This window comes from Budorcas taxicolor, chromosome 25, assembly GCF_023091745.1.
Source record: "Budorcas taxicolor isolate Tak-1 chromosome 25, Takin1.1, whole genome shotgun sequence".
Lineage (NCBI taxonomy): Eukaryota > Metazoa > Chordata > Mammalia > Artiodactyla > Bovidae > Budorcas > Budorcas taxicolor.
The window spans coordinates 45,295,001-45,318,559 of record NC_068934.1 but is presented as its reverse complement, the minus strand read 5'-3'; the positions used below and the strand labels follow the sequence as shown (position 1 = coordinate 45,318,559).

Sequence of the window (23,559 nt, the reverse complement as noted above, 5' to 3'; positions counted from 1 at the left end):
GGAACCCCTGGAAAGTCAACGTGGGGCAGCTGATCCTGCCAGAAAACCTGTGGGCCCAAGCTTCTGCCTTAGGAATCAATCGGAGATGGAGAGGGGCCCAGGATGGATCTTTATTGAGAAACACTCGGCTCTGTGGCCCTGGCTCCAAGGGATGAGTGGGATCAGCCGGAGGGAGCACCCTCTCTCCGGACTTGAGTAGGGAAGCTCGGGGGTTAAGGTCAGAGGTCACTCTCCCCGTAGAGGGCACTGGAGAAGGCCACGTAGTCCAGGGCTCCAGCTGGAGCCCCGGCCCCCTTGTAGGGCGCCATGCGGCGGATGCAGTACTCGGCCTGCTCCGCCGGGAGTTCCCGCCGCAGCTCCTCGGCGGTGATGTAGTTCTGGGGGAGAAGAGGGTTTGAGGGCTCCCAGGTCTTGGTCCCCCCACCCACCCACTAGCTCCCCCCACCCCCACCAGGGACTCACCTTGTCTCCCGCCAGGATCTTGAACGAGGCCACAACCTGCTCAGCCGTGTCGGTCTCAGCTGTCTCTCGGGTCATAAAGTCGATGAAGGCCTGGAAGGTCACGACCCCAGCTGCGTTGGGGTCCACCATGGTCATGATGCGAGCGAACTCCACTTCCCCCTGCAGGGTTAGACGCCGGGCACCATGCCCAGGGGATGCTTAAGCCAGGAGGGTTCCTGGTGTCCCCCTGGCTTGATGACCCCTGTGACAAGGCGGCCCCCTTTCTCCGTAGACAGTCCACTGCAGCTTTAGCTCCGGCTCTGGGAAATCCATTCCACTGGGCTGAACTCTGCTTCCTGCCCATGGCGATGCCCTGCTCCTGCTGGTCCTGACCTCTTCCCCACGCCCCTGTAGTGCTCTCTCCCTGAGGTGGACATGTTGCAAGCTCAGGCTCTGGAGTCACAGAGAACTAGCTCCAAATTAATCTACCTCTTGGAACTTTTGTTAGCTACCCCCCCTAGGATATGGGGTAATTCTCCCCAGCCTCAGGAGGTGGATGAGGAGGAAATGAAGGTGTGAATGTGGGAGGGACACTGTGGGTGATCAGTTTGTAGGAGGGGCCACGGAGGGGACCCTTGGACAGGGCTGGAGGACACCCACCAGGTCATAGCCCATGGAGATGAGGCAGGCCCGGAAGTCATCAGGCTCCATCATGCCGTTCCGCTTCTGTAGTTGGGGAGCAGATGTCAGGCTCTGGCCCTGATCCCCGCCCCCGGGCCAGCCCCCAAGTCCACTACCCCACAGGGCGAGGCCCCTGCTGACCCGGTCAAAGTGGTTGAAGGATGCCCGAAACTCGTTGAGCTGCTCCTGACTCAGGCCCTTGGCGTCTCGGGTCAGTACCTGGTTCTCCACCTCGTTGATGGTGCGGGCGATGGAGGTGAGCAGCTGCTCCCAGCCCACGCGGATGTGCTGTGGAAGCAGGAGACAGGCCGGGCCAGTGGGCGGCCAGTGCCTGGCCACAAGCTCTGGCTCCACCCACAATTCACCGTCTGACCCCGGGCAAATCCTCCCCCTTGCTGGACCCCATGGGGAGGTTCCACTGAGTGACATCCAGTGGCCCTTCCTGCCATAAAGTTTGATGATTTATTATGTATTGATCAACCAGCCACGGCTGCCCCAGGCTTCCCCGCAGCACCGCCTTCCCCTCGATCCTAAGCGGTGTGGTCCCACCTCCATGCTGTAGACAGTGTGCTTGTTGTCAAACACCAGACTCTCCTGCAGCAGCTGGTGGTCTCCCTCCAGCCGGTCGATGTTGCTCTTGTAGTTGATGATATTCTGCTCCTGCTGCCGCAGGCCCGCCATCTGCTCCTCCAGAGAGCCGGCCATCCCTGCAGCCAGGCGCCCCACTTCCTACAGGGGGACCAGCCAGGATGAGGGCTTCCAGCCCCCAGTGGCCCAGCCCCCGGCCCCCCTCTCCCAGGTTGGCTCCCTGATCCAAGCCTTACCTCCACTTTCCCCTGGATCCAGGGCCCGATGGCGTTGGCCTGGGCTGCAAACTGCCGCCGGAGCCTCTCGTTCACCTGCTGCCGCGTCAGCTCCTCCTGCAGCATCTGGTCACGGCTGGGTACCAGCTTTCGGACCTGGAGGGAGGGTGGTGGTGTCAGGGGCAGTTCGGGAGTGAGAGGAGGGCTCCAGCCCCTCACGGGGCTCCTTACTCTGAGCCAAAGGCTCTGGGGAGGGGGCAAGCTCTGAGCAGGTCACTCAGCCTCTCTCTGCTCATTTCCTGGCTGTTAATGAGGGCCCATGCCGACACTCTTAACAAGCTTAGATTGTTCTGTACAACAATCTGGCCCCCACACCAGATCTAATTCTGCTTCCATCAGGCGTGACAGGAAAATGTTGTTATGGCCATTTTACAGAGAGGGCCAATCAGGCAAGGGGACCTGTCCAATGCCATGTAGAGTCTGTGGCAGACCACAGATCCGGAGGCGGGCTTGATTCTCTGTGTCTCGGGACACCTGAGATCTCAGGATGGTTTAGAAGGTGTCTGCGCAGGAGGGAGGCGGGGAAAGGCCACCAGCGACACTGACCGTGTCCCACTTGGTGTTGATGTCCTGCGGGGTGAGGGCGATGTAGGGGTTGGTGGAGCTGGGCCGCAGTCCGTACGTTTGGCAGATCTTCTGGATCTCACCCTGGATGCCCAGGATGGCACCCCTCTCTCGGTCAGCCTCGGGCAGTGTTGCCTTGAACTGGTCGTGTGCTGTCACCAAGCTCTGGGGACGACAGGCAGGAAGCATCAGCCAGCGCCCCTACCTCCCACAGGCAACAAAGGACGGCCAGGGGCTCTGGGCCATTCACCAGAGCCAAGCCAGCACTGGCCAGAGAACCCAGGCCTCCGGACTCCCGGCACTCTAGAACTGGGCTTCTCTTCCGGCCCCCCATTCCCCAGGAGCCCAAAGAGGTGGCCGACAGAAGACAGGCCACTTCCGTGTCATTCCATCCAACTCTGCACACCTGGAGCCCCCGCACCCACCTGGGTCTCCTCCACCGAGTGCACCAGCCACACATCCTGCAGGTCTTCCACGGCGCCGTCCAGCCAGTTGTTGAAGGGCGCTGCCCGCCGGGCAAACTCCAGCTGTAGCTGATCAATGGTTTCCAGGAGCTTCTCCATCCGCTGCAGGCCACAGGGATAGCCAGTCAGTAGCTGGCCCAGCAGGCCCCTCACCCTCTTCCAGCGTCCAGCCTTCACCCCTGGGTCCCCAGCTTCACCTCCAGCGCATCCCGCCTCTTCTGGGTCAGCGTGCCCAGGTTGTCCCACTGGTCGCAGATGGCCTGGCAGCGGCTGTTCACCGAGGCTGCCTCGTGGTAGTCCAGCTCACTGAGGATGGGAAGGGGGGTGTCTGCGAAGCCAGATTCCAGCCCAGATTTCTGCCTGACTGTCCCTCAGGGGGCTGGACTCTGGGCCCAGGGGTGGTGAAGGCATAAAGGAGCCAGGGTAGATGGGGGTGAAACAGGGCTTTCCTAGAGCAGGGCCTTCTCAGTGCGTTCCTAGAGGGGGGTCCTCAGCTCCAGTCCCTGGAAAAGTTTGGGAGGAGGGGCGGGGCTTGGAGTTTCCGGGACAGGTTTACAGGAGGTGGCAGAAGGCCAAAGCTGTGGTGAGGGCCTGGCCGGCCCAAAACTGCAAGGAGACGCCAGCTTAGGGGACAGGGTTACAGGAGGAGGGCAGAGCAAGTGGTGCTGGGAAGGACAGGGGTACCAAGGTGAGGTTATTAAAGAGTGAAAGGTCTGGAGGGCTTTGGGAGCAGGGGTGGGGCTCGAGGCCGAGGGGCGGGGCCCGAGGCCGAGGGGCGGGGCCAGGTGGGGGTGTCGTTCTCTGCCTGGGGTGGGCCCCGCAGACTCCATGCCTACTTGAGCTCCTGGGCCAGCGCAGCGATGTGCTCCACGCGGTCCTGGTGCGCCGCCAGGTCGCTCTCGAAGGCCTCGTGGCGCCGCAGCAAGGCCCGTACCTCCTGCAGCGAAGCCGTCTCGTAGTCCCGCTGGCTCAGCATCTCCTCCTTTCCTGCATGGAGAGAAGCCCGGCTTGCGTCACCCAGGGGCGGCTACTCAGGAGCAGGGGGTCTGAGTCCCATGTGGGACACTGGAGATTCCCCATCCGTGAACGTAGGTGATCACTCCTGCCCAGCCTACACCTAGGGGTCTGCTCTGAGACGCCAGTGAGATAAAGTGAAGGCAAGCTCCTTTTTCAGGGCATGGCTCCTGAGTGATGTCAGGGTCCCCGAGCTTCCATGATCTGGAGTGGCCCTTGGTTCCCTTCCGGTATTATTTGATTGCAAATACCAGAAGGGACTAGAAAACAGGTCTCCAGGTTCCTTGCAGAACCCCTACCCTGACCCGTGCCTTCTACCAGGACCCCGTCCCCCTCCCACCAGGCTCCCTGCAATCTGCACGGAACATATTCAGGCGCCAGAGCCACCTACCCCGGGTCCAGGCTTCATGCAGGGAGGCCTTCTGCTGGAACTTCTCCGCCAGGTGCTGCAGCCGCTGTAGGCGCCGGATCTCGGAGAGCAACCAGTCCTCATAGCCCTTCTCTGCCTGCTCCAGGCCCCGCCATGCGTTGGCGATGTCCTGCGGGCCAAGCAGAGAGAGGCACCCTCCATCATGGTTCACCCATTATACAGATGGGAACAGAGAGTCCAAGGGGATGTGGGCAGGGCCGGGGGTTCCCCTCTGCCCCCTGCCTGGCTCACCGAGACCAGCTTGCCCTCAGACGGCATGAAGGCCGGCCGGTGGCTCAGCCGCAGCTTGGTCTGCAGCGTGTTGAAGTTAATCTCCAGCTGGCACTTCTCCTGCACGCGGGGTGGCTTGTGCAGGCGCCGGTAGTCCCGGAAGTCCTCCAGCTTGCGCTGCATGGCGCTCATGCTGGGCTCGCCCACGCGGTTCTCCAGCCATGGCACGGTCCGGCGGATCCATTCCAGCAGCTGCAGGGTCCAGGCAGGGGCAGAGCACAGAGGGCTGAGCGGGCCTGCTCACCTTGCCTACCTGTCTCCAGCCACGCCCAGGCTGTGGCCAACAGGCTGGGCCTTGAGCAGAGGGGGTCCCCACTAGTCAGCAAAGGAGCAGGATGGTTACATTCTGAGTCCAGGGGCCAGGATAGTTGGCCCAGAGCAAAGGGCCATGAGACTGTCTAGAGATGAGTGACTGAATGGATGAATGAGTGGATAGCAGGTGCCTGGATGGGCAGAAGAGGGCAGGAGGTGGGTAAAGATGGCAGGAGGAGGTTGGAGGAGGCCAAGGCTACTCTGAGGAGAGGTGGGCTCTGCAGTCCAGGCCAGGGGTCAGCTGGGATGGGAGGAACAGCAGGGCCGGGATGGGGGAGCAAGGGAGGGGTGGGGGAGGCCTTTGGCTCTAGTCTTACCTCACTGGCCAGCTTCTCGTATTCCTCCATCAGCTTCTCGTTCTCCTGGTTCACGGCCAGCACTTTGCAGATCCTGTTGGCGGCTGTCTCTGCCTTTGGTGGGAGTGGGCAGAAAGGCTGGTGTTAGAACAGGACACCCCCGACCCAGACTCCCTCTGCAATCCCTAAACCCTGTGTCCATGCAAACCGAGCAGATGAGGGCCGCATGCCTTGTAGGGTGAGGAGGGAGCTTCCAGGCCAGAGGCCTCTGTGCCTAAGTGCCCAGGGGTCAAGTATGTGCAGCCGGGACAGTGGTGCCTTGGTGGGGCTTGGGACCTCCAAATGTTGAGGGGCTGCCAACTGTAGACACCTGGGCCACACGCCCAGCCCAAGTGGCAACCGTTGAGCCTCTTACCTGCTCTGCCCCAGCGAAGGCGTGGTAGAAGCAGGAAACGTAGGTCATGATGGCCTTCTCATCAGGCTTTGGGGTGTTCACGATGTCTGGGGAATGGCAGCCAGGTGTCAGTTGGGCAAAGCCAGGGGTGGGGAGTGGGCTCATGCCCAGGCAGAGAGCTCCCTCGGGATGGGAAGGGGCAGAGGCATCTAGTCATGGCCACCAGGGCCCAGCGACCTCCCCCTCAGTGGGGTGAGGACAGTATCAAGGCGTGGCTCAGTGAGCAGACCCTGTAGCCCTCAAGAACCGTCAGTGTCCACTGCCTGCCGTCTCTAAACAGGCCATGCCTCTGGCTGGCTGGCTGGCTGGCTTTCCTCCAAGTTCAGATCCAGGGTACAGGCACAGTAAGTACCCAGAAAAGGTTTGCTGGTTTAACTACTAAAGCCTTTATGGGCACAGGGACAGAAGGCAGGACTCCCCTAGAGGAGCTCCCAGGATGAGTGACTATCATGCCACCAAGCGACCCAGGTGACTGGGATGTGAGGGTGGAGCCATTACATAAGGGCCAAGGCGGGAGGGGCTGGTTCCACTGGATGAGAAGGACAGGGGGCCAGATAAGGGCTCCTGGAGAACAGGGCCTGTTGGCGGGAAGAGTTCTGCCCAGGGAGCAGGGGGAGGGGTGGGGCAGAGCATCCCAGGAGGAGGGAGGAACAGGGACAAAGGGGCAGAGGTGGGACAGTGCTGCCTGGTGTGGAAGCAGAGTCCTCGCCCGGGCGAGGCTTACTCTCACCTTCTGCATCCAGCATCTTAGGGATGTCCAGGTACTTCTCAGCCACTTCAAAGGCGGTGTTCAAGTTGCCGATGGGGTCGTCCTAGGTGGTGTGAGGGGAGAGAGGTGAAAGGTCATCTGGGACAGAGACTGGGGAGTCCCGGCTGGGACTGGGGGGGGCCTACCTTGCGCAGTTTGGCGTAGTCAATGAGGTCGGGGCGGTGTCGGTGGATGAGAGCACAGAGGGCCAGCCCATCCTTCCAGCTGGAGAGAGAGAAGGGGGGTCAGGCCTGGGTTCAGGCCGGGGCCCTGCCCTACCCTGGTCCCAGGAGCCCTCCTATCTGGATAGCCTCATCTGTGAAATGGAGTCAGGTTCTAATTCCTTGCTTGGCATTTAAGGCCCTGATTACCAGCCATGGACCATTTCCTCCAAGCTCATCATGATTCCCTTACCCTGGGCTTACGCTACACCACTTTCTAGGATTTTCTGGCCTCTGGGTCTTCGCTCACAAGGCTACCTCTGGCTGGAACACCCTTCCTGGGATGTCTCCGGTGCTCCCTTCTCCAGGAATTCCCCCTCACCCTCCTGGACTCAGTTCAGCATTGACTGAGTCCTGCCATTTTCAGACCCTGCTGCAGGAACTTGGCTGTGACCTCTCCCCTCCCTGGCTGTCCCGGCCCAGACCCCAGCAGAGGCCCCGCATGCTGACTGGAGGATGCACCTGGTGTGGAAATTCTGCACATTGACGTTGCGGTACGGTGCCGTCTTCCGCTGACACCACAGGAGCAAGCCTTCCTTGGCCGAGGTTTCTGGGCAGAGATGGGGGTGAGTGTTGGTTGGGGAGGGGTCGGGGCCAGCCCACATCCTCCCCGCCTCCCCACCACTCACCTTCCACGGAGATGTCCTGGATGGCGAAGCGAAGGATGATGGTCCAGATCATGCCCAGGGTCATCTTCAGGTTCCCGTCGACAATCTCTGCGGGGTGGGGGGCGGTGGGGACATGCTCCACCTGACCACCAGGCCTCAGCCCCCCTCCCCCTTGCCCTGCCCTCTGGCCCCTTGTCTGCATTCTAAGGCTGGCACCGGCTAGGTAGATGTTCAATCATTTTACTTCAAAAGGATTCACTGAACACCTCCTGGGTGCCAGGGCCTGTGCTAGCATCGTGGGTACCTTTGCTCCTTACAGTTGCTCCCGTGAGGTGCAGATGGTTGTCCCTGTGGTTGAGATGAGGAACCGCGCCTCCAGCCCCACCTGGCCACCTCCTGCCACCTCCTCACCTTCAGCACCGATGGACACCAGCTTCACCCCCTTGCTGGCAATGAAATCCAGGGCCTTGTTGACATTGGCGATCTTGTGGAAGCGCATTTTGCCTTTGTCTGGTCTGGGCAGCCTCTCTCCTGGGTGTGAGAGGAGAGGTCAAGGGTCAAAAGTCACGAGAGGAAGCTGAAGACACGGTCCTCAAACTTCCCCCTCCCTCAGCACGTCCCCTCCAGCACTCGGCTGGCACTGCTCCCCCAGCTCTCTGGGTTCCCCTAGGTCCTGGGGTCCCTGTGCACTGATTTGCACCCTCACCTGAAATGACCTCCAGGAGCAACATGAGTTTGAGGCCATTGCGGAAATCCTCCTCGATGTTCTCGATCTGGGTGCCAGCCTTGCGCAGGTGCGAGTTGCACCAGGCAGTGAAGGTCTGGAGGCAGAGGACAGTGCTCAGACCCTAGTGCTGAGGACAGGGCTCTGGCTCCTCGGTCAGGGTAGATCTCAGAGCCCGAGGCCCTGGATGCAAGTTCTGGCTCAGCCACTCACTTGCTGTGCATCTGGGGCCAGCCCCTGTCCTTCTCTGAGCTTTAATTCTCCTGAAAATGGGGAGGAATGGGGTCTGGGTCCCATTCAGATCCCAGTGTGGATGCCGCCAGCACAACCACAGCTTTGACCAGTCTCCAGCCAGTGTGGGGGCCCCTGAGACACCAGGACACTGCCTTACTAAAATCTGAAACATTCCAGGTGGCAGCACAGGTGGCTTGGAGGGTTTTGTCTGAGGAACTGTGCATCTGTGTTATTATCGTCTCAGCCCCACCGACCTCCTAAGGCTATTGTGAACTGGCCCCCAAGCAGACCATGAGGCTGCCGGAGATTTGCAGGCCCTTAAGAACAGTGGGACACTGAGGCGCAGCCTGACCTAGTTTCTGGAGGAGACTGCCCGCCCTCTCCAGCCAGGGCATGCTTCAGCCTCAGCCTCTGTCTGAGATGGGAGGGGTGATATAGGCTGTGTGCCTTTGGGGGATGGCAGTGATTTAGAGCCTGGTGTACAAGTTTCTACAACCTCCCAAGGCCTCAGGCCCCGGATTCTGCCCTCAGCTGGCAGTCCTTGGTAGAATCGATACTCGGACTCCCACCGCAGCTGAGCTACTGTGACCTGGGATGTGCCCCTCGCCGTCTCCTGGGCTCAGTCTGTTTGTACAGTTACAGTTCAGAGTCAATGATGTCTCAGGTTCTTCCTCCCCTGATCTTGCAGGATCCTGGAATTCAAAGGATTTCCCCCTCCCATGCCCCCCAAAGCAGACACCCCAAGGAAGTTATCTGGAATTCTTTCCCTCAGGTGTATAAATGGGGGCTGAGCACTGATGCTGCCCTGAGCACAGGGGAGTGCTGTTGGATTCTCTGTAGATCCTTCCTGCTCTGGAGTCTCAGATGCTCTGGGTCCAGATAGGGCAGGGGGAAAGGCAGGTCTGGGCGAGGCCTCCATAGTGGAGGAAGCAGATTCCCTCATAGGACAAACATGACTTTTAATAAGATTTGGTTCCTACCCTAAAGGAACTCACAGGCAATCAAAGAGTCCTGTGGGCCTGTGAAGTATTAGGAGAGAGTGTTTTTGCTTGGAGAATCCCAGGGACGGGGGAGCCTAGTGGCTACCGTCTATGGGGTCGCACAGAGTCGGACACGACTGAAGCGACTTAGCAGCAGCATTGAGGAGCTTAGGGGAGGGTTCTTCAAACCTCTTGGGGAAAGTGAGTAACGGATCAGAACTGTGATGGAAGAGCAGGAGTTACTCAGGCAGGGAAGGACGGGCAAGGGCATTCCAGGCAGGGACAGCCGCAAGGGCTTGGTGATGAGAAACAGTTGCTAGGATTGTGGGGCTACAGCTATCTGGGCACCGCTCTGGGAATGGTGGGGTATAAGTGGTGAGAGGCGGGCCGGAGGGGCAGCAGAGGCCAGGTCATGCACGATCTTGAGTGCTAAGCCAGGGAGTGTGAACTTGATCCTGAGGGCAACAGGGAGGGAGAGGGGCAGAACTGTGTTTTAGAAAGTTCATTCTGGTTGCAGAGAATGGCTTGGCAGAGAAGAAGGGAGAAGTGAGGAGGTGGCGACTGAGACCAGGGTGAGGGAGGGTGTCAGTGAGTGGGATGGGTCAGGAGTGAGGGGGTGAGATGGAAACATTTGTCCTTGCTAGACTCTAAGCTCTCTGAAGCAGGGGCTTTATTTCATCCCCTGCTGAATTTCTGATACCTGACACAGTGCCTGGCACATACCAGGACCTCCCTAGGAAATATTAAACAATTGTTTTCAAATGAGGTTGAATAAAGAGGACTCTGGTGTCAGATGGGAGAAGGCAGGAGTGCTCTAAGATATGGAGAAAAGCAGGGATGGGGCGGGGCTAAAGTTGAGCACAGAGATGTTCATTACATTGTAATAAACACTGCCGGATAAGAAACAACTGGATTATCCAACTTCAGGGAACACTAATGAATTTACAGAGCGTCTACACGGGTGCAATCACTGAGTAAGTGGATGAAGTGGGTGGCTGTAAGTTGGGTTGGAAGGATGTTCTTGATACTTTGATGAAAGCAAGGTACAGACTAGCCTGTGTCTTATGAGGGGCCTGTGAACCTGGATCTGGGAGAGGCCTGGGTGCGTGGGGGTGGGGTGGGGAGAGGAGCTGCAGAGCAGGTGGCAGCGGGAGCCAGGGGCAGGGATGACATCACTGGGAGACTGCTGGACCCAAGGACCACAGCCCTGCTTAGAGACAGGTGCAAAAGCCTGGGGGGAGGCAGATCACCCAGCACACCCTAGCCGAGTCAGCTGAGCCTCCCAGGCCCTGGGGTCACCTCCTGTCATCTAACTCAGCGGAAGTGATCTGATTCTAAATCCGGGATTCTCTAAATCTTGCAAATTCCACCAAGCACCCCTGTTCCCGGCCCTTTCCTGCGGTCACACACCGTTGGCAAGTGATGAGTCTAATGACCTCACAGTGCCCCCCTACCCCCAGCCTGCCACTCCCCAGCGTTTCCTCACTCCAGGCCCAGATCACTTTCTCTTCTGGGTCCCCAGGTGTCCTGCCCCCTCCATCTGGGAAAGTCTAGGAGTGAAAATAGATCGGGGAGGGGAGGTCTGAGTGCCCTACAAGGCTGGACCTGGGCAGCAGATGCCCTTTCAGCTCCTCCAAGGCGCTGCCTCAGCACAAAGTGTCCATCTGGCCTGAGAGTCAGGTTACCTACCGCGAAAGGGAACCCAGGGCTCCCCTCCTTCCTGACCTTGTGGCCTTTTCAGCAGATTCAGGGCCCCTGGGGGTGGCGAGGGGTATCTTGGGAAAGAATGGGGGAGGGACAAGCAATGGGCAAAGACCCCCACGTTGCTTAGGGAAGGGGACTGTTTTCTAACAGTATATGATGTGGGTCCTACCTCAGCCTCAGTTTCCTTACTTGACAATTGGGATAGAGTGACCATGGACATCATGCTGGACAGAATATACCGAGGGTGGGTAGGAAGTCTGGGATGGTTACTACTTCCCCCATACTCTTAAGTCCACTAGTTGCGTAGCTGCATGTCCTCAGGTGGGGTCTGGGAATATTTCAGAAAATGGGGGCAATGTGCGAAGAAAGATTGATTTTTCCCAACCCCACCCCACCCAAACTTGGATCTCCAAGGCTTTACCCAAACCTTTCTTTAGCAAAAATGGCCCAGGTGAATGAACTCCTGGGGGGATGGGGATCCCAGAAATCTTTCTTGTCATCCTAAACCCCTCATGAGGGTCCCGAGCCCTCTCGTCGGGCTCTGGTGGACAGCAGAGGATTGATGGCCAGAGCCTGGGCTAGGAAGAGGCACTGAGGGTTAAGACAGGCTCTTGCCCATGACCTACTGAGATGCCAAGAACAAACCCTGGCTTCTCAGGCCTCAGTTGTGCCATCAGGAAATGGGCTAGCACTCACTTTCCGCTGCTGCTTCTCCCAGGCCGGGTCCAACAGCAGGTCGCGGTCCCAGTCCTCCTCCTGTTCCATGTATTCGCCGCCCCCGCGGCCGCCGCCCGCGAAGGGCCCCTCCCCGGTCCCCAGACCCTCGGGCTGCAGAACCATCATCATCTTGTTCGGGATCCTGGCTTCGCTCTGCTCGGCGCGCTCCAGAACACCGGGGCCGCGTTAAGTAGCGCCCTGCCCAGCCCCGGATCGGATTCGCGCTAAATATGGGGGAGGAGGGTGGGGCCGGATGGGGGCGAGGGCGCTCGGGTCGGGACCAGGCAGGAGTTTGGCCTGGGGCTAAGAGACTGCCGAATTTTGAGGCTCTGGGATGGATCCCGTGGCGGAGATCCGGGGTTCGCGTTCTGGCTCCGCCGCTTGGGCGCTGTGTTGACTTTGAGAAAGCCACGGGCCCTTTCTGAGTCTCTTTCCCTATGTGTACAACGAAGATGACTAGAATAATCGTGGCCGCAGATCGCTCTAGAAGCTGGCTTTTGGACCTCCTCCTGACCCTTTTCCTGAGCCGCGCTGGTGGGAGACAGGGACCACTATTCCCATTTCACAGTCAGAAACACCGAGGCGCCGAGCTGTTTTGAATGTTTTCTGGGGTGATGGAGACACTCGAGCATGAAGAGGGATTCCAAGCCAGCTGGATGGGCCGAGGCAGGGCTATTAATATCGGGGCTACTGGGGGAAGAGGGGGAATGTGCTGAGCCGGGAATCCCCGACGCCACCAAGGCTGCAACTCAATCCTGGCTTGCTGGCCACCTCTGCCAGCTTGCCCGGTGGCCGCGGGTGGGCGGGGCGTCCGCGGGAGGGGCGGGGCTATAACAGCGTTCCCCTACCCGGCTTCAGCGCCAACGAGATTCCAAGCATCTCTTTGGCTCGTTCGGCCGTCCAATCACATCTCCGTACCTGTGGGCCCGCCCAGTGGACCGGAACGCTTGCGTGCCCACTCCGAGCTGCTATTGGTTGTAGCAGACGTCCGTTTGCCACTATCCCTGCCTCAATACGGAAGCGGCGGGGTACTAGAGGGGTCCTACTGCTAGTGGGTGCAGGCCATGGGGCAGCCCTGGGCGGTGGGGACCGCGGAGGCGGCTCCCGCGCGGCTGCCCCTCGTGCTCACCGCGCTTTGGGCCGCGGCGGTGGGCCTGGAGCTGGCTTACGTGTTAGTGCTAGGCCCCGGGCCACCTCCGCTGGGACCCTTGGCCCGGACCCTGCAGGTTGCGCTGGCAGCCTTCCAGCTGCTCAACCTACTGGGCAACGTGGGGCTCTTCCTGCGCTCGGACCCCAGCATCCGGGGTGTGATGCTGGCCGGCCGTGGTCTGGGCCAGGGCTGGGCGTGAGTGGGGCTCGGGATCTGGCGCGGGGGAGAAGAGGGAAGCTTGACGCAGCGGGAGGGCCCTAGGACCTGAAGATGTTTGAGCCGCTTGTTAGAGCCAGAGAACTCTTTTACAACCAGAAGGCAGAACGAGTTTCATTCATTCACTTACGAATATTATTGAGTACATTATTATGTGCAGGGTACTATTCCAGGCACTGGAGGGTACAATAAAACGTATTCCTGATTTCAGTGGGGGAGGGGACAGATGATAAACTTCAGGCTCGTAAATAAATAATGTAGAATGTTAGAAGGAGTTGGTAGTCAGGAAACAGAGAGTGCAGTCTCAAATACGGTGGTCAAGGTAGGCTTCATAGAGAAGGTAGAGTTTGAGCAAAGACTTGAAGGAGAGGGGAGAGTTAGCCATATTCATCTGGGGGAAGAATGTGCCAGGCAGAAGGGACAGGCGATGCAAAGGCTCTGAGGCAGTTGTATGCCAGCATGTTCAGGGAACAGCAGGACAGCCAGTGTGGCTGAGGTGGTGTGCGGGGCGGTGGGGGGGCGGTGATGTGTGGGTGGTGGAGAAGAGAGATTAGAGATATAACGACTTTGTAAACAGACTTTGAAGACTTTCCTTTTTACCAGAAGTGAAATGGAGAGCCATCTCGGGGTTTTGAGCAGAGGAGGCATATGATTTAGATTCTATTTTATTATTTCTTTTTCTTGGTCTCGCTGCCAGGCTTGTGGGATTTTACTTCCTGAACCAGGAATGAACCAGTAGTTGCGGCCCACCGAATCCAGGCCCTCAGCAATGAAAGCAAAGTGTCCTAACCATTGGATTGCCAGGGAATTCCCGACTTAGATTTCTAAAGGATCAGTCTGGCTGCTGGGGCAAGGCTACAGTAGAGAGATAACGGTGGAATCAGGGAGACCGACCAGTCAAGAGGCTGTTGCAATAATTCAGGGCAGAGTTCATGGTGACTTGGATCAAGCTGGTAACAGTGGAGGACAAAAATTTGCTCCCGGATGTTAGAAACCAGCCAAAGACCTCAGGACTGAGGTGGTCAGACCTACTGTGCTAGAAGTGGAAAGGCTTGGGAAGTGGTGTCCAGCCTGCATTTACTCCCCCATGAGGGACCCGAGGCTTAGCGAAGGCAGGGGCTGTGCCTGGTTCTCCAGGATGGGCTCAGGGGCTGATCCGGGCACCATGAGGGGCTCTCCGAGCTGCTGGAGGGACTGACCCTGTGGTTCCTTCCCTGCAGTTACTGCTACCAGTGCCAAAGCCAGGTGCCGCCGCGCAGTGGGCACTGCTCCGCCTGCCGTATCTGTATCCTCCGCCGGGACCACCACTGCCGCCTGCTGGGCCGCTGCGTGGGCTTCCGCAACTACCGGCCCTTCCTGTGTCTCCTGCTCCACGGTGCGGGCGTCCTGCTGCACGCCTCTGTGCTGCTGGGCCCGGCCCTGTCGGCCCTGCTGCGAGCCCACACACCCCTCCATACCGCCGCCCTGCTCCTGCTGCCCTGGCTCATGTTGCTCACAGGTGGGAAGCCCTGGATGCCGGAGAGTGTGTGTGTATGGGGGGAGGGGTCAGGGGGAACGTCCCCACAGAGGCCGAGGCCCATCCAGGCGGGCAGTGGAATTCCTGGCGGCTTCTCCAGGTAGTGCCCTAGGGACCCAGTCCCAAGGTCAGTTTTAGGAGGCAGGGGCAGCTGGGTATTCACATGGGTGTGCAGTCTGGCAAAACACAGGGCCTGGACAGAGGTATGGAGTTCTAGCTGAGAGAGTCAGGGGAGGAAATACTGGTGGGATTTCACTGGGCAGGGCAGATGGGATGGTGAGGAAGTATTCTCAGTAGGGAGGTGGCATTCATACCTAGAGGAGCAGTGTGAACACAGGCTTGGAGGTTGGAAGTGGGGAAGACATTTGGTGGGAAACATGAGGATTAAGGCTAGGATGGTAGATGAGGACTGGGTAGTGGAGGACCTTGACTATGGCGTGAGGAGATGAAGTGGGGAGCCAGTGAAGGCTACAGGCAGGTGGAGGTCCAGTGTTTGGAAGTTGGGAGGGGACGTCTTGGATCAAGAGGCTGCTTGAGAGGCTGTGTTCTGGATGAACACACTCTCCTCCGACACCACCGAAAACAGAAACCCCACTGGTTTTTCACACTGTTCTCCACCCCCCGCGATGCTTCGGCCTTCCCCTCCCAGACCCCTTCCTCCTGAGCTGTCCACAGTCCTCTCTGTAACCTTGTCCTGCAGTTACTAGACTTCCAGACCACTCTGAACAGCGAGTATGTCTCCTTATCCTGTCCAGGCCCAGCTCTGTCCCCAGGACCCCCTCCCTGTGGCCCAGGGGAGACCTTGGGAGGAGGCCCAGTGGGGTGGTCAGGGCCTTCCTCTGCCAACCCTGGCTTCCTGCACTGTCGTCCTCAGTGACCTCCCTTCCTCCATGGACACTCAGGCCCTCAGCTGTTCCTGTCTGAATGCATGACCCCTCTCGGTCATCCACGGTCTTCCACTTGCTCCCCACAGTCACTGAAGACAGTCCAGCACCAAGTCTCTCAGCCCTGGGCCTTGTTGAGTGCATCGGCATCCGAAAGTCTGGGTGAATGGCCCCAGTGGCCCAATTTCTTATCTTCTCCTCCCAATCCCACCCCAGTCCATCAGAATCCAAAACGTGTCACTTCCCAAATCACCCCATCAGTCACCCCCTCTCCGCTCCCACCTCCTCTCCTACCCAGCTCTCACTCTACTCCGTGACATCCGCTCCGGAGCTCCTGGGCCTCACCTTTCTGTCCATCAGCACCTTCCACTTCACCGCCCCAGGTCCGGCATAGCGCCCTCATTTCCAGCAACCTCCTGCAGCATCTCCGGCCTCTCGGCTCCATCTTCCTTCTGCTGTGTCTTCCTGGCTTCTCTGTGTCCGCCCTTGTGTCTGCTGAGAGCTGCCAGACATGCCTGGTCCTTCATGACAGCTGACACCATGTCACGTCATGGCTGTTGACCTCAGCAGGCCCTCAGTAGTTCCTGGTTGTCCTCCACTGCAGCTCAAACCTTCTCACTTTCCTGTCTTCCAAATCCCCATCTCTCTTAAAAATCCATCACAGAGCGAAGTAGTTCGGAATTGGCTGTCCTGTCCGGGGGCGGAAGCTGGCTGCCCCAGTGTCCCCGGTGCCCGGCCCCTCCTGCCCGCTCAGAGGCCTCACACTGTGGGTTGCCTCTCCTCTGGCCACTCCAGGCTCCCTCCCTGGGCTTCCTTTGGGTTTTCCACCTGGTACCAAGCCTCTCTCACCCCATGTCCTCCTCCTCCAGCTCACGCTTTCTGTCTTCCATTAGCTGCCAAGTCAAAGAACTCGCCTGGGCTCAGAGGCTACTTTCCCTTGCCTCTCCCCCACCCCTGTTCCAAACTGGCCCTGCCCCCACCCATTCTCCAAGATTGCCACAGTCCCCCAGCCTCTGTCTCCATGAAACCCAGAGGAGGCTTCGGTGTTCTCTTCTTGCTTCATGAGACCTTTTAGCCTCATACCACTGATGGCCTTCTATCTCCTGAAAGGGCTCTACCTGGACGTCACCAACAACTTGTACTTTGAGTTTCCTCCTTCGTTTCTGGCTTCCCTCTCTCTGGTCCCCAAGGACCTGGTTTCCTGGCTGAGGCACTGTTCTCATCTCTCTACACACTCTGCTGGGTCCAGAACCACCTGGGTACCAACCACTCACAAATCTGCACATCCAAGCTGGGCTTCTCTCCTGAGCTTCCAGAACCATCCACTCACTTGTTTTGCAGACATCTCTCCATCCTGCCTCAGGACCTTCAAACAGAATATTTTCTTCCCTCTTCAGCTAGCAAATACCTCCTCAACTTCCAGTTGTTCAGTCACTCAGTTGTGTCCCATAGACTGCAAGACGCCAGGCTTCACTGTCCTTCACTATTTTCCACAGTTTGCTCAAACTCATGTCCATTGAGTTGGTGATGCCATCCAACCATCTCATCCTCTGTTGTCCCCTTCTCCTCCTGCCTTCAACCTTTCCCAGTATCAGGGTCTTTTCCAGTGAGTTGGCTCTTCGCATCAGGTGGCCAGAGTATTGGAGCTTCAGCTTCAGCCCTTTTAATGAATATTCAGGGTTGATTTCCTTTAGAATTGACTGGTTTGACAAAACGTGGTCCATTGCAGAAGGGAATGGCGAATCACTTCAGCATTCTTGCCTTGAGAACCCCATGAACAGTATGAAAAGGCAAACTTCAGACACCACCTGAAATAGACAACACTCTCAAAATAAATGAAGTTTATTTCCCTGAGCCTCTTAATAAGTTTGCATGTCATCTACCCACCCCACCAATAGGCTTTTCTATAAACTAATTTTTGCATTTTAATTAATTCATTCATTGTTTTTGGCTGCATTGGGTCTTCTTTGCCTCAGCAGGCTTTCTCTAGTTGTGGTGAGCAGGGGCTACTTTCTAGTTGCAGTGCGGGCTTCTCATGGCAGTAGCTTCTCTTGTTGCAGAGCAAAGGCTCTAGAGTGTACGAGCTTCAGTTGCTGCAGCGCCCAGGTTCTAGAGCACAGGCTCAATAGTTGTGGCACACAGGCTTAGTTGCTCCATGACATTTGGGATCTTCCTGGACCAGAGATTGAACCCTGCATTGGCAGGTAGATTCTTTACCACTGAGCCACCAGAGAAGCCCAGCTTTCTCTCTTTTTTTTTTTGAACTTTTTATTTTGTATTGAGCTGTAGACAATTACCAATGTTGTGACAGTTTCAGGTGAACAGTGAAGCCAGCTCTTTTTTTTACTGAAGAAAAATCACATAGCATAATTGTAACTACAGTTACTAATTGTAACTACAATTACAATTACTTATAATTGTAACCATCCTCAACTGCACAATTGTCTCTAGTATACTCACAGTGTAGTCCAGCCATCACCACTAATTCCAGACAATTTTTATTGCCCTCAGAAGAAAGCCTCTACCCCTTAAGCAGTCACTCCCCAGCCCCTGGAAACCACTGGTCTTCTATCTCCATGGATTGCCTGTTTGGGACATTTCATATAAATGGCACCGTACAATACATGACCTTCTGTGTCAGGCTTCTCTCGCTTGGTAAAACATTTCATGGCATCTTGCAGTTCATTGGTTCAGCTGATACTTATTACCTGTTATTGATGAGGATGGTCCAAGATGCTTTTTCTGTCATCACGCCCACCACAGCTGTCATTAACTGAGACATGATCTCTTGAATCTCTTGTGAGTTCCCTAAGATTGGAGATGCTAGACTGGCATTCGTGGGGGGTGCTCACAGGGGTTTGGTGCAGGAGTGAAGGTGTGTCTAGGGCAGGGGGCTATGTGTGCCCTGTTCACCGGTGTTCCCGTTAGCCAGCACGGGCTGGCCAGGGAGCAGCGACTCTGCAGGTTGTGGAGCAGAGGAATGCGCCCTGCTTCATGGTGGCGGAGGGAATGGGAGGAGGGCAGGAGCCGGGCTCTGGGAGGGCTGGGACTGCTGCTGCTCCCTTACCCTCTCTGCTCTCTCCCTGCAGGAAGAGTGTCTCTGGCGCAGTTCGCCCTGGCCTTCGTGACCGACACGTGCGTGGCGGGCGCGCTGTTGTGTGGGGCCGGACTGCTCTTTCACGGGATGCTGCTGCTCAGGGGCCAGACCACGTGGGAGTGGGCTCGGGGCCAGCGCGCATACGACCTGGGCCCCTGCCACAACCTGCAGGCAGCTCTGGGGCCCCGCTGGGTCCTTGTCTGGCTCTGGCCCTTCCTGGCCTCCCCGTTGCCAGGGGACGGGATCACCTTTCAGACCACAGCTGACGTGGGACTCATGGCTTCCTGACTGCAGGAAGCACCTGAGCTTGTACAAGCTGCACAAGGCGAGCAGGAGAGGGGACTCGTAACTCGTTTCAGGCCCACCCCCACCCCTAGCCTCAGAGGGAGGCAGGCTGGTACCTGATGCCTGCTTTCAGCAACTCCCATTGCCACCCTTGGGCTTGCCCTTGCCCAGCTTGGACTCCTAGGGTCCAGGGCTTGGGCCCTGGGATTCAGCCTCTGTTAGTGGCCCCTGAGAACCATGAAAGGTCTGGCAAGGGGCTGCTCAGCCTGCCTGGCTGCCCCATTGCCAGGTTAATAAAGTGCTCACTTGGTTCTGGGACTCCCTCCAGCTTTGTGGGTTTTTGGTCCTCCTCGGTGGCCCACGCTGCTGTTTTTGTTTCCTTCGACTGTCAGACCTGGGAACCACAGAATGCCTGAGGGTGTGAGGATCCAGAGCTCTGCCTCCTGTGGCCTTGGGGCAGGGGGGCTGGGGACTTGGGGTACAGCAGGCTAAGGCAGAATGTAGTGATCCAGGGTATAAGAACCCGCAATTCTTCCCCAGGTTGAGTGCTTTATAGTGAGGAGCTTTTCAACAGCCACAACCTCACTGAACTTGCCTCCAGCTAACCCGGTACCCTGGGCAGCAATTATGCCAGTGAAGAACTTAACGCTGTGAGAGTTGATGTGGTAAGATTTCACAGGGTAGTAAATGGAGGAGTCTGGATATGAACCCAGATCTTTGCACTTTGTACTTCACCCTTTTTTGCCTGACCAAAAAAATCAAGGCAGAGAAATTGGGGTGGTGGGGGGAGGGATGTTCAAGCATCTGTCTAGGATGGTGCCGAGATGGCTAAGCTCCTCTCTGGTCTCTTCAGGAGCTCCTTGTTAAACACTTATTTAAATATAGTAAGTAGACACTTCCAGTTACATGTGGCAGATTTAGCTTTGTGAGTTTACCTGTTTCCTCTTAAAATCTAAAATGATAATAAAGAAATGAAAAATGATGTAAATTTACAAAGAGAAAATAGGGAGACAGCAGTAGACCAAAAAACCTGACAACAGTTTTGAGAGACGAAAAGTGGATAGAGGCTCATTTACTCTCCTAGAGAACCAGACGCTGCAATTGAGTGTTCCCCGAGGGAGGGGCCGAGAGGCCACCAAACCCCCCACCCCCCACCCTGAGCCCTGGAGAGGCCCTGGGGTTCCACCAGCACCATGGAAGGTGAGGTTTGGGGCTGACAAGAGGGACTGTGAGGAACAGCTAGGATCTCCCTCCCCCCAGGACCCACCTGACCCCTTGCAGCCAAGCAGCTACCCCACTGGGGTGGAGGTGTGGGCTTTTGAAGAAGCTTTGTGTCTTGGGGGAACTGGGGAGGGTGGGGGTGAGGGGCTGGACCAAAAGTGGGGTTAAGTGAAAATCTACAAATGCTGCTGGGGCAGGGGGTGGCCCTCCACTGACACAGCAGGTTGCTTTCCAAGAGCCCTCAGAGAAGCCCAAGGCTCTGCCCACGTCCACGAAGGTTTGAGCTGCTAGGAATTCTTTGCTTTTCTAAACAGTGTGCACTATTACTATTTAACTCTGTTAGGAACTTTGTGTCGGAGAAGGCAACAGCACCCCACTCCAGTCCTCTTGTCTGGAAAATCCCATGGATGGAGGAGCCTGGTAGGCTGCAGTCCATGGGGTCGCTAGGAGTCAGACATGACTGAGCGACTTCACTTTCACTTTTCACTTTCATGCACTGGAGAAGGAAATGGCAACCCACTCCAGTGTTCTTGCCTGGAGAATCCCAGGGACGGGGGGCCTGGTGGGCTGCCGTCTCTGGGGTCGCACAGAGTCGGACACGACTGAGGCGACTTAGCAGCAGCAGGAACTTGGTGTGGCTGTCTCTTTGTACATAAGCACTGGCAGACTTGCCGTTTCCTTCTCTGCTTTACCCCCATCCTCTAGAATCTTTTCTTGTTTCGTTTGGTTTTAAATAGTGAAGAGATGCAAGGAAATATTACAAGACAAAGAACACCCTCCCTACCCCCATTTCAGAAATGGATACGACTTCCCCGGCAGCCCAGTGGTTGAGACTCCGCGGCTCCCAATGCAGGTGGATACCGTGTGGTCCCTGCTGTGCCTGTCCCTGGTAGAGGACACACCGTGCTGTCTCAGTCATTCCCTTGCTTGCTTTGTGATTTTATTATAGATGTTCTGTTTTGCATGTTTCTTTTATATAAATGAAGCTATACCATGTTTATTTGACTGCAATTTGCTTTTTCCTTTAATACCATGTGTCTGAGATTTATCCAGATTAACATGTGTAGCTGTAAGGCATTCCTTTTCCTTGCTGTCTAGTGATCCATCAAATATATAATTTTTCTCTTTTGTCCCACTGATCATTTTATCTACCTGTGTGTGTTCTCCTAAGATCTACAGTTGGCCCTTGCTCTTCTATATAAATTTTAGAATCAGCTTGTTGCATTCCATCAATAAAAACCCCTTTTAAATTGTGATGGAACCCAACTGAATCTATATGTCAGTTTGGGGAAAATCAACATCAGCATGAGACTGAAGTTTCCAGTCGTGAACATGGTGTATCTCTCCATTTAATGTTTTCAATAAAGTTACTTTTTCTCATAAATTGGTTAAACTTACGTACTTCATATTGTGCTGCTGTTATTCATGGTTTATGAAAATAATTTTTTATGTCCAAGAAACCTAAAATTTATGATTTACTTGAAAATTCTGAGTTTCCTGTATGTCTAATCATCTCTGTGAAAAGGTACTTTTTATATCTCTTATTTTTCTTGCCTCTCTCTATCTGGGTGGAGAAAAGTGTGGGCACCCTTCCTTGACTTGTTTCTGACATTAGAGGGAATAATTTCAGTATTTCATCATAAAATATATTTGCTGGGTTTTGTAAAAAAAAAAAAACAAAAAAACAACTCTTTCATTAGGCTGAGAAATTTCCCTTCTATTCCAAATATGTTGAGTTTTTATCCTTTTATTTTCATTCTCTGCCTCCTAAGAATGGCCTGAATATGGAGTTCTACATGTTTTCTATTTGAAGTAGTCACTTTTATCTATTTTAATTGTTATTGGATAAATTTCTACACCTTTATTTTGTGCCATCGCCTGTCTTTTCCACTTTTTTACTTTTTTAAAGTTGTTTTTTGCTGGATGTAGAATTCCAGGCTAATAGTTATTTCCAGTCAATATATTGAAAACTTTGTTCTGTCTTTATGGTCTCCATTTTGTTGTTGTCCTCACTGTTCCTTTGAAGATACTTCTTGTCTCCAGCCGTTTTAAAGGTTTTTTCTCTTCGGTATTCTGCCGCTTTACTGCGATGTGTCCCAGTGAGGTTTTCTTTGTACTTATCTTAATGGGATTCCTTGGGTTTCCTGATTCTATGAATTGATGTCTTTCATCTGTTCTAGAAAACTGTCTTCTCTTCAATTCTCAGTCATCTCTCTGTCCCCTGGAACTCTGATTAGACCTTCCTACTCCATCCTCCTTGCCTCTTATATAGCTCGTATTTTCTGTTTCTGGCATTCTGGATAATTTCTACGAATCTGTCTCCCAGTTAAGTCTTTCTTCAGCTGCTAAACCAGCCTATTGAAGTTTTTTTTTTGTTTCTGTTTTTAGTGGTTGTACCCACTTATCTGTTGAGTTTTACCTGTCAAATATTTTATCATTTCTAGAAATTGTTTGGTTCCTTTTCAGATTTGCTTATTTTATATACTCTTGCTGTCTTACATTTTAAGTTTCCTTTTTCTTTAAATATATTGAAAGCACATATATCGTTTGGGAATTCCAGTACCTTAAGTTTCTGAGGCCTGATATTGCAGGTTTATTGTTTGCTCTTGCTCACAGTGCCATATTTTCCTGCAGTTCATGAGTTGTGACTGTGAATTCATACTTTTTGGAATTTTATCAATGGGGATTTTTTGAGATTGAGTTAAGAGTAAATTCCTCCGCAGAGGAAATACATTTATCAGTTGCCTGATGACAAACCAACCTGGCACTTTAAATTCTCAGCTAGGGGTGGTATGGATCACCCAGGTATTGTCAATTCAGGTTGCAGACTTATTCAGGGAGGCATGTGGTTAAACGTTTTCAGGAGAGATTTTTTCCCCCTCTCTTCTACCCAGTACTAGACTTGGAAATAGGCAGTTTCTTTTGTTGATTCTATTAAGATTTCAAAGAACCAGCTTTTGGTTTTCATTGCTTTTTCTCTGTTGATTTCCTATTTTTGATCTCATTGATTTCTGCTCTTTTTATTTTGGATTTACTTTTGCTCTTCTTTTCCTAGTTTCCCATGGTGGAAATGTAAATTATTGATTTTAGGTCTTTTGTCTTTTCTAACATATCCATTCAGTGCTATAAATTTCCCTCTAAGCAATGCTTTCACTGCACCCACAAATTTTGATAAGTTGTTTTCATTTTAATTTAGTTCAAAATATTTTAACATTTGAGATTTCTTCTTTGACCCATGTATTATTTAGAAGACTACCGTTTAATCTGCAAGTATTTTTAAATTTTCCAATTATTTTTCTGTTACTGATTTACATTTTAGTGTGAGAGCAGACACTTCATGATTTCTATTAAATCTGTTAAAGTGTTTTTTATGGTCCAGAATATGGTCTTGGTGAATGTTCTATGTCAGCTCCAAAAAAATGTGTATTTTAGTGTTGTTGAAGTAGTCTGTAGATGTCAATTAAA

General features: G+C 54.8%; 2 protein-coding genes across 4 annotated transcripts; one reads left to right on the top strand and one right to left on the bottom strand.

Annotated features, from left to right (window-relative positions):
* Positions 1–88: 88 nt before the first annotated feature.
* ACTN3 (actinin alpha 3) lies at positions 89–11,905 on the bottom strand. 2 transcript variants are annotated; one of them, XM_052662335.1, is made up of 21 exons: positions 11,705–11,904; positions 8,073–8,187; positions 7,778–7,897; positions 7,388–7,474; positions 7,221–7,308; positions 6,684–6,762; positions 6,520–6,601; positions 5,751–5,836; positions 5,357–5,449; positions 4,689–4,919; positions 4,419–4,566; positions 3,850–4,000; positions 3,211–3,319; positions 2,975–3,115; positions 2,532–2,714; positions 1,947–2,081; positions 1,672–1,851; positions 1,264–1,410; positions 1,102–1,167; positions 463–621; positions 89–377 (listed from the first exon to the last, which is right to left on the bottom strand). In XM_052662335.1, the coding sequence occupies exons 1-21, from the start codon at positions 11,852–11,854 to the stop codon at positions 219–221; spliced, it is 2,709 nt and encodes a 902-aa protein (XP_052518295.1). In that variant the 5' UTR covers positions 11,855–11,904; the 3' UTR covers positions 89–218. The 2 variants fall into 2 exon arrangements, with proteins under 2 accessions (XP_052518295.1, XP_052518294.1); XM_052662334.1 differs by having other exon boundaries at positions 1,102–1,410; positions 11,705–11,905.
* An 864-nt stretch (positions 11,906–12,769) lies between these two features.
* ZDHHC24 (zinc finger DHHC-type containing 24) lies at positions 12,770–21,376 on the top strand. Of its 2 annotated transcripts, XR_008201529.1 has the most exons (4): positions 12,770–13,070; positions 14,312–14,589; positions 18,581–19,538; positions 20,890–21,376. XR_008201529.1 is itself a non-coding variant. In XM_052662336.1 (3 exons), the coding sequence occupies exons 1-3, from the start codon at positions 12,790–12,792 to the stop codon at positions 18,874–18,876; spliced, it is 855 nt and encodes a 284-aa protein (XP_052518296.1). In that variant the 5' UTR covers positions 12,770–12,789; the 3' UTR covers positions 18,877–19,561. The 2 variants fall into 2 exon arrangements, 1 of the variants encoding a protein (XP_052518296.1); XM_052662336.1 differs by lacking the exon at positions 20,890–21,376 and having other exon boundaries at positions 18,581–19,561.
* Positions 21,377–23,559: the final 2,183 nt, after the last annotated feature.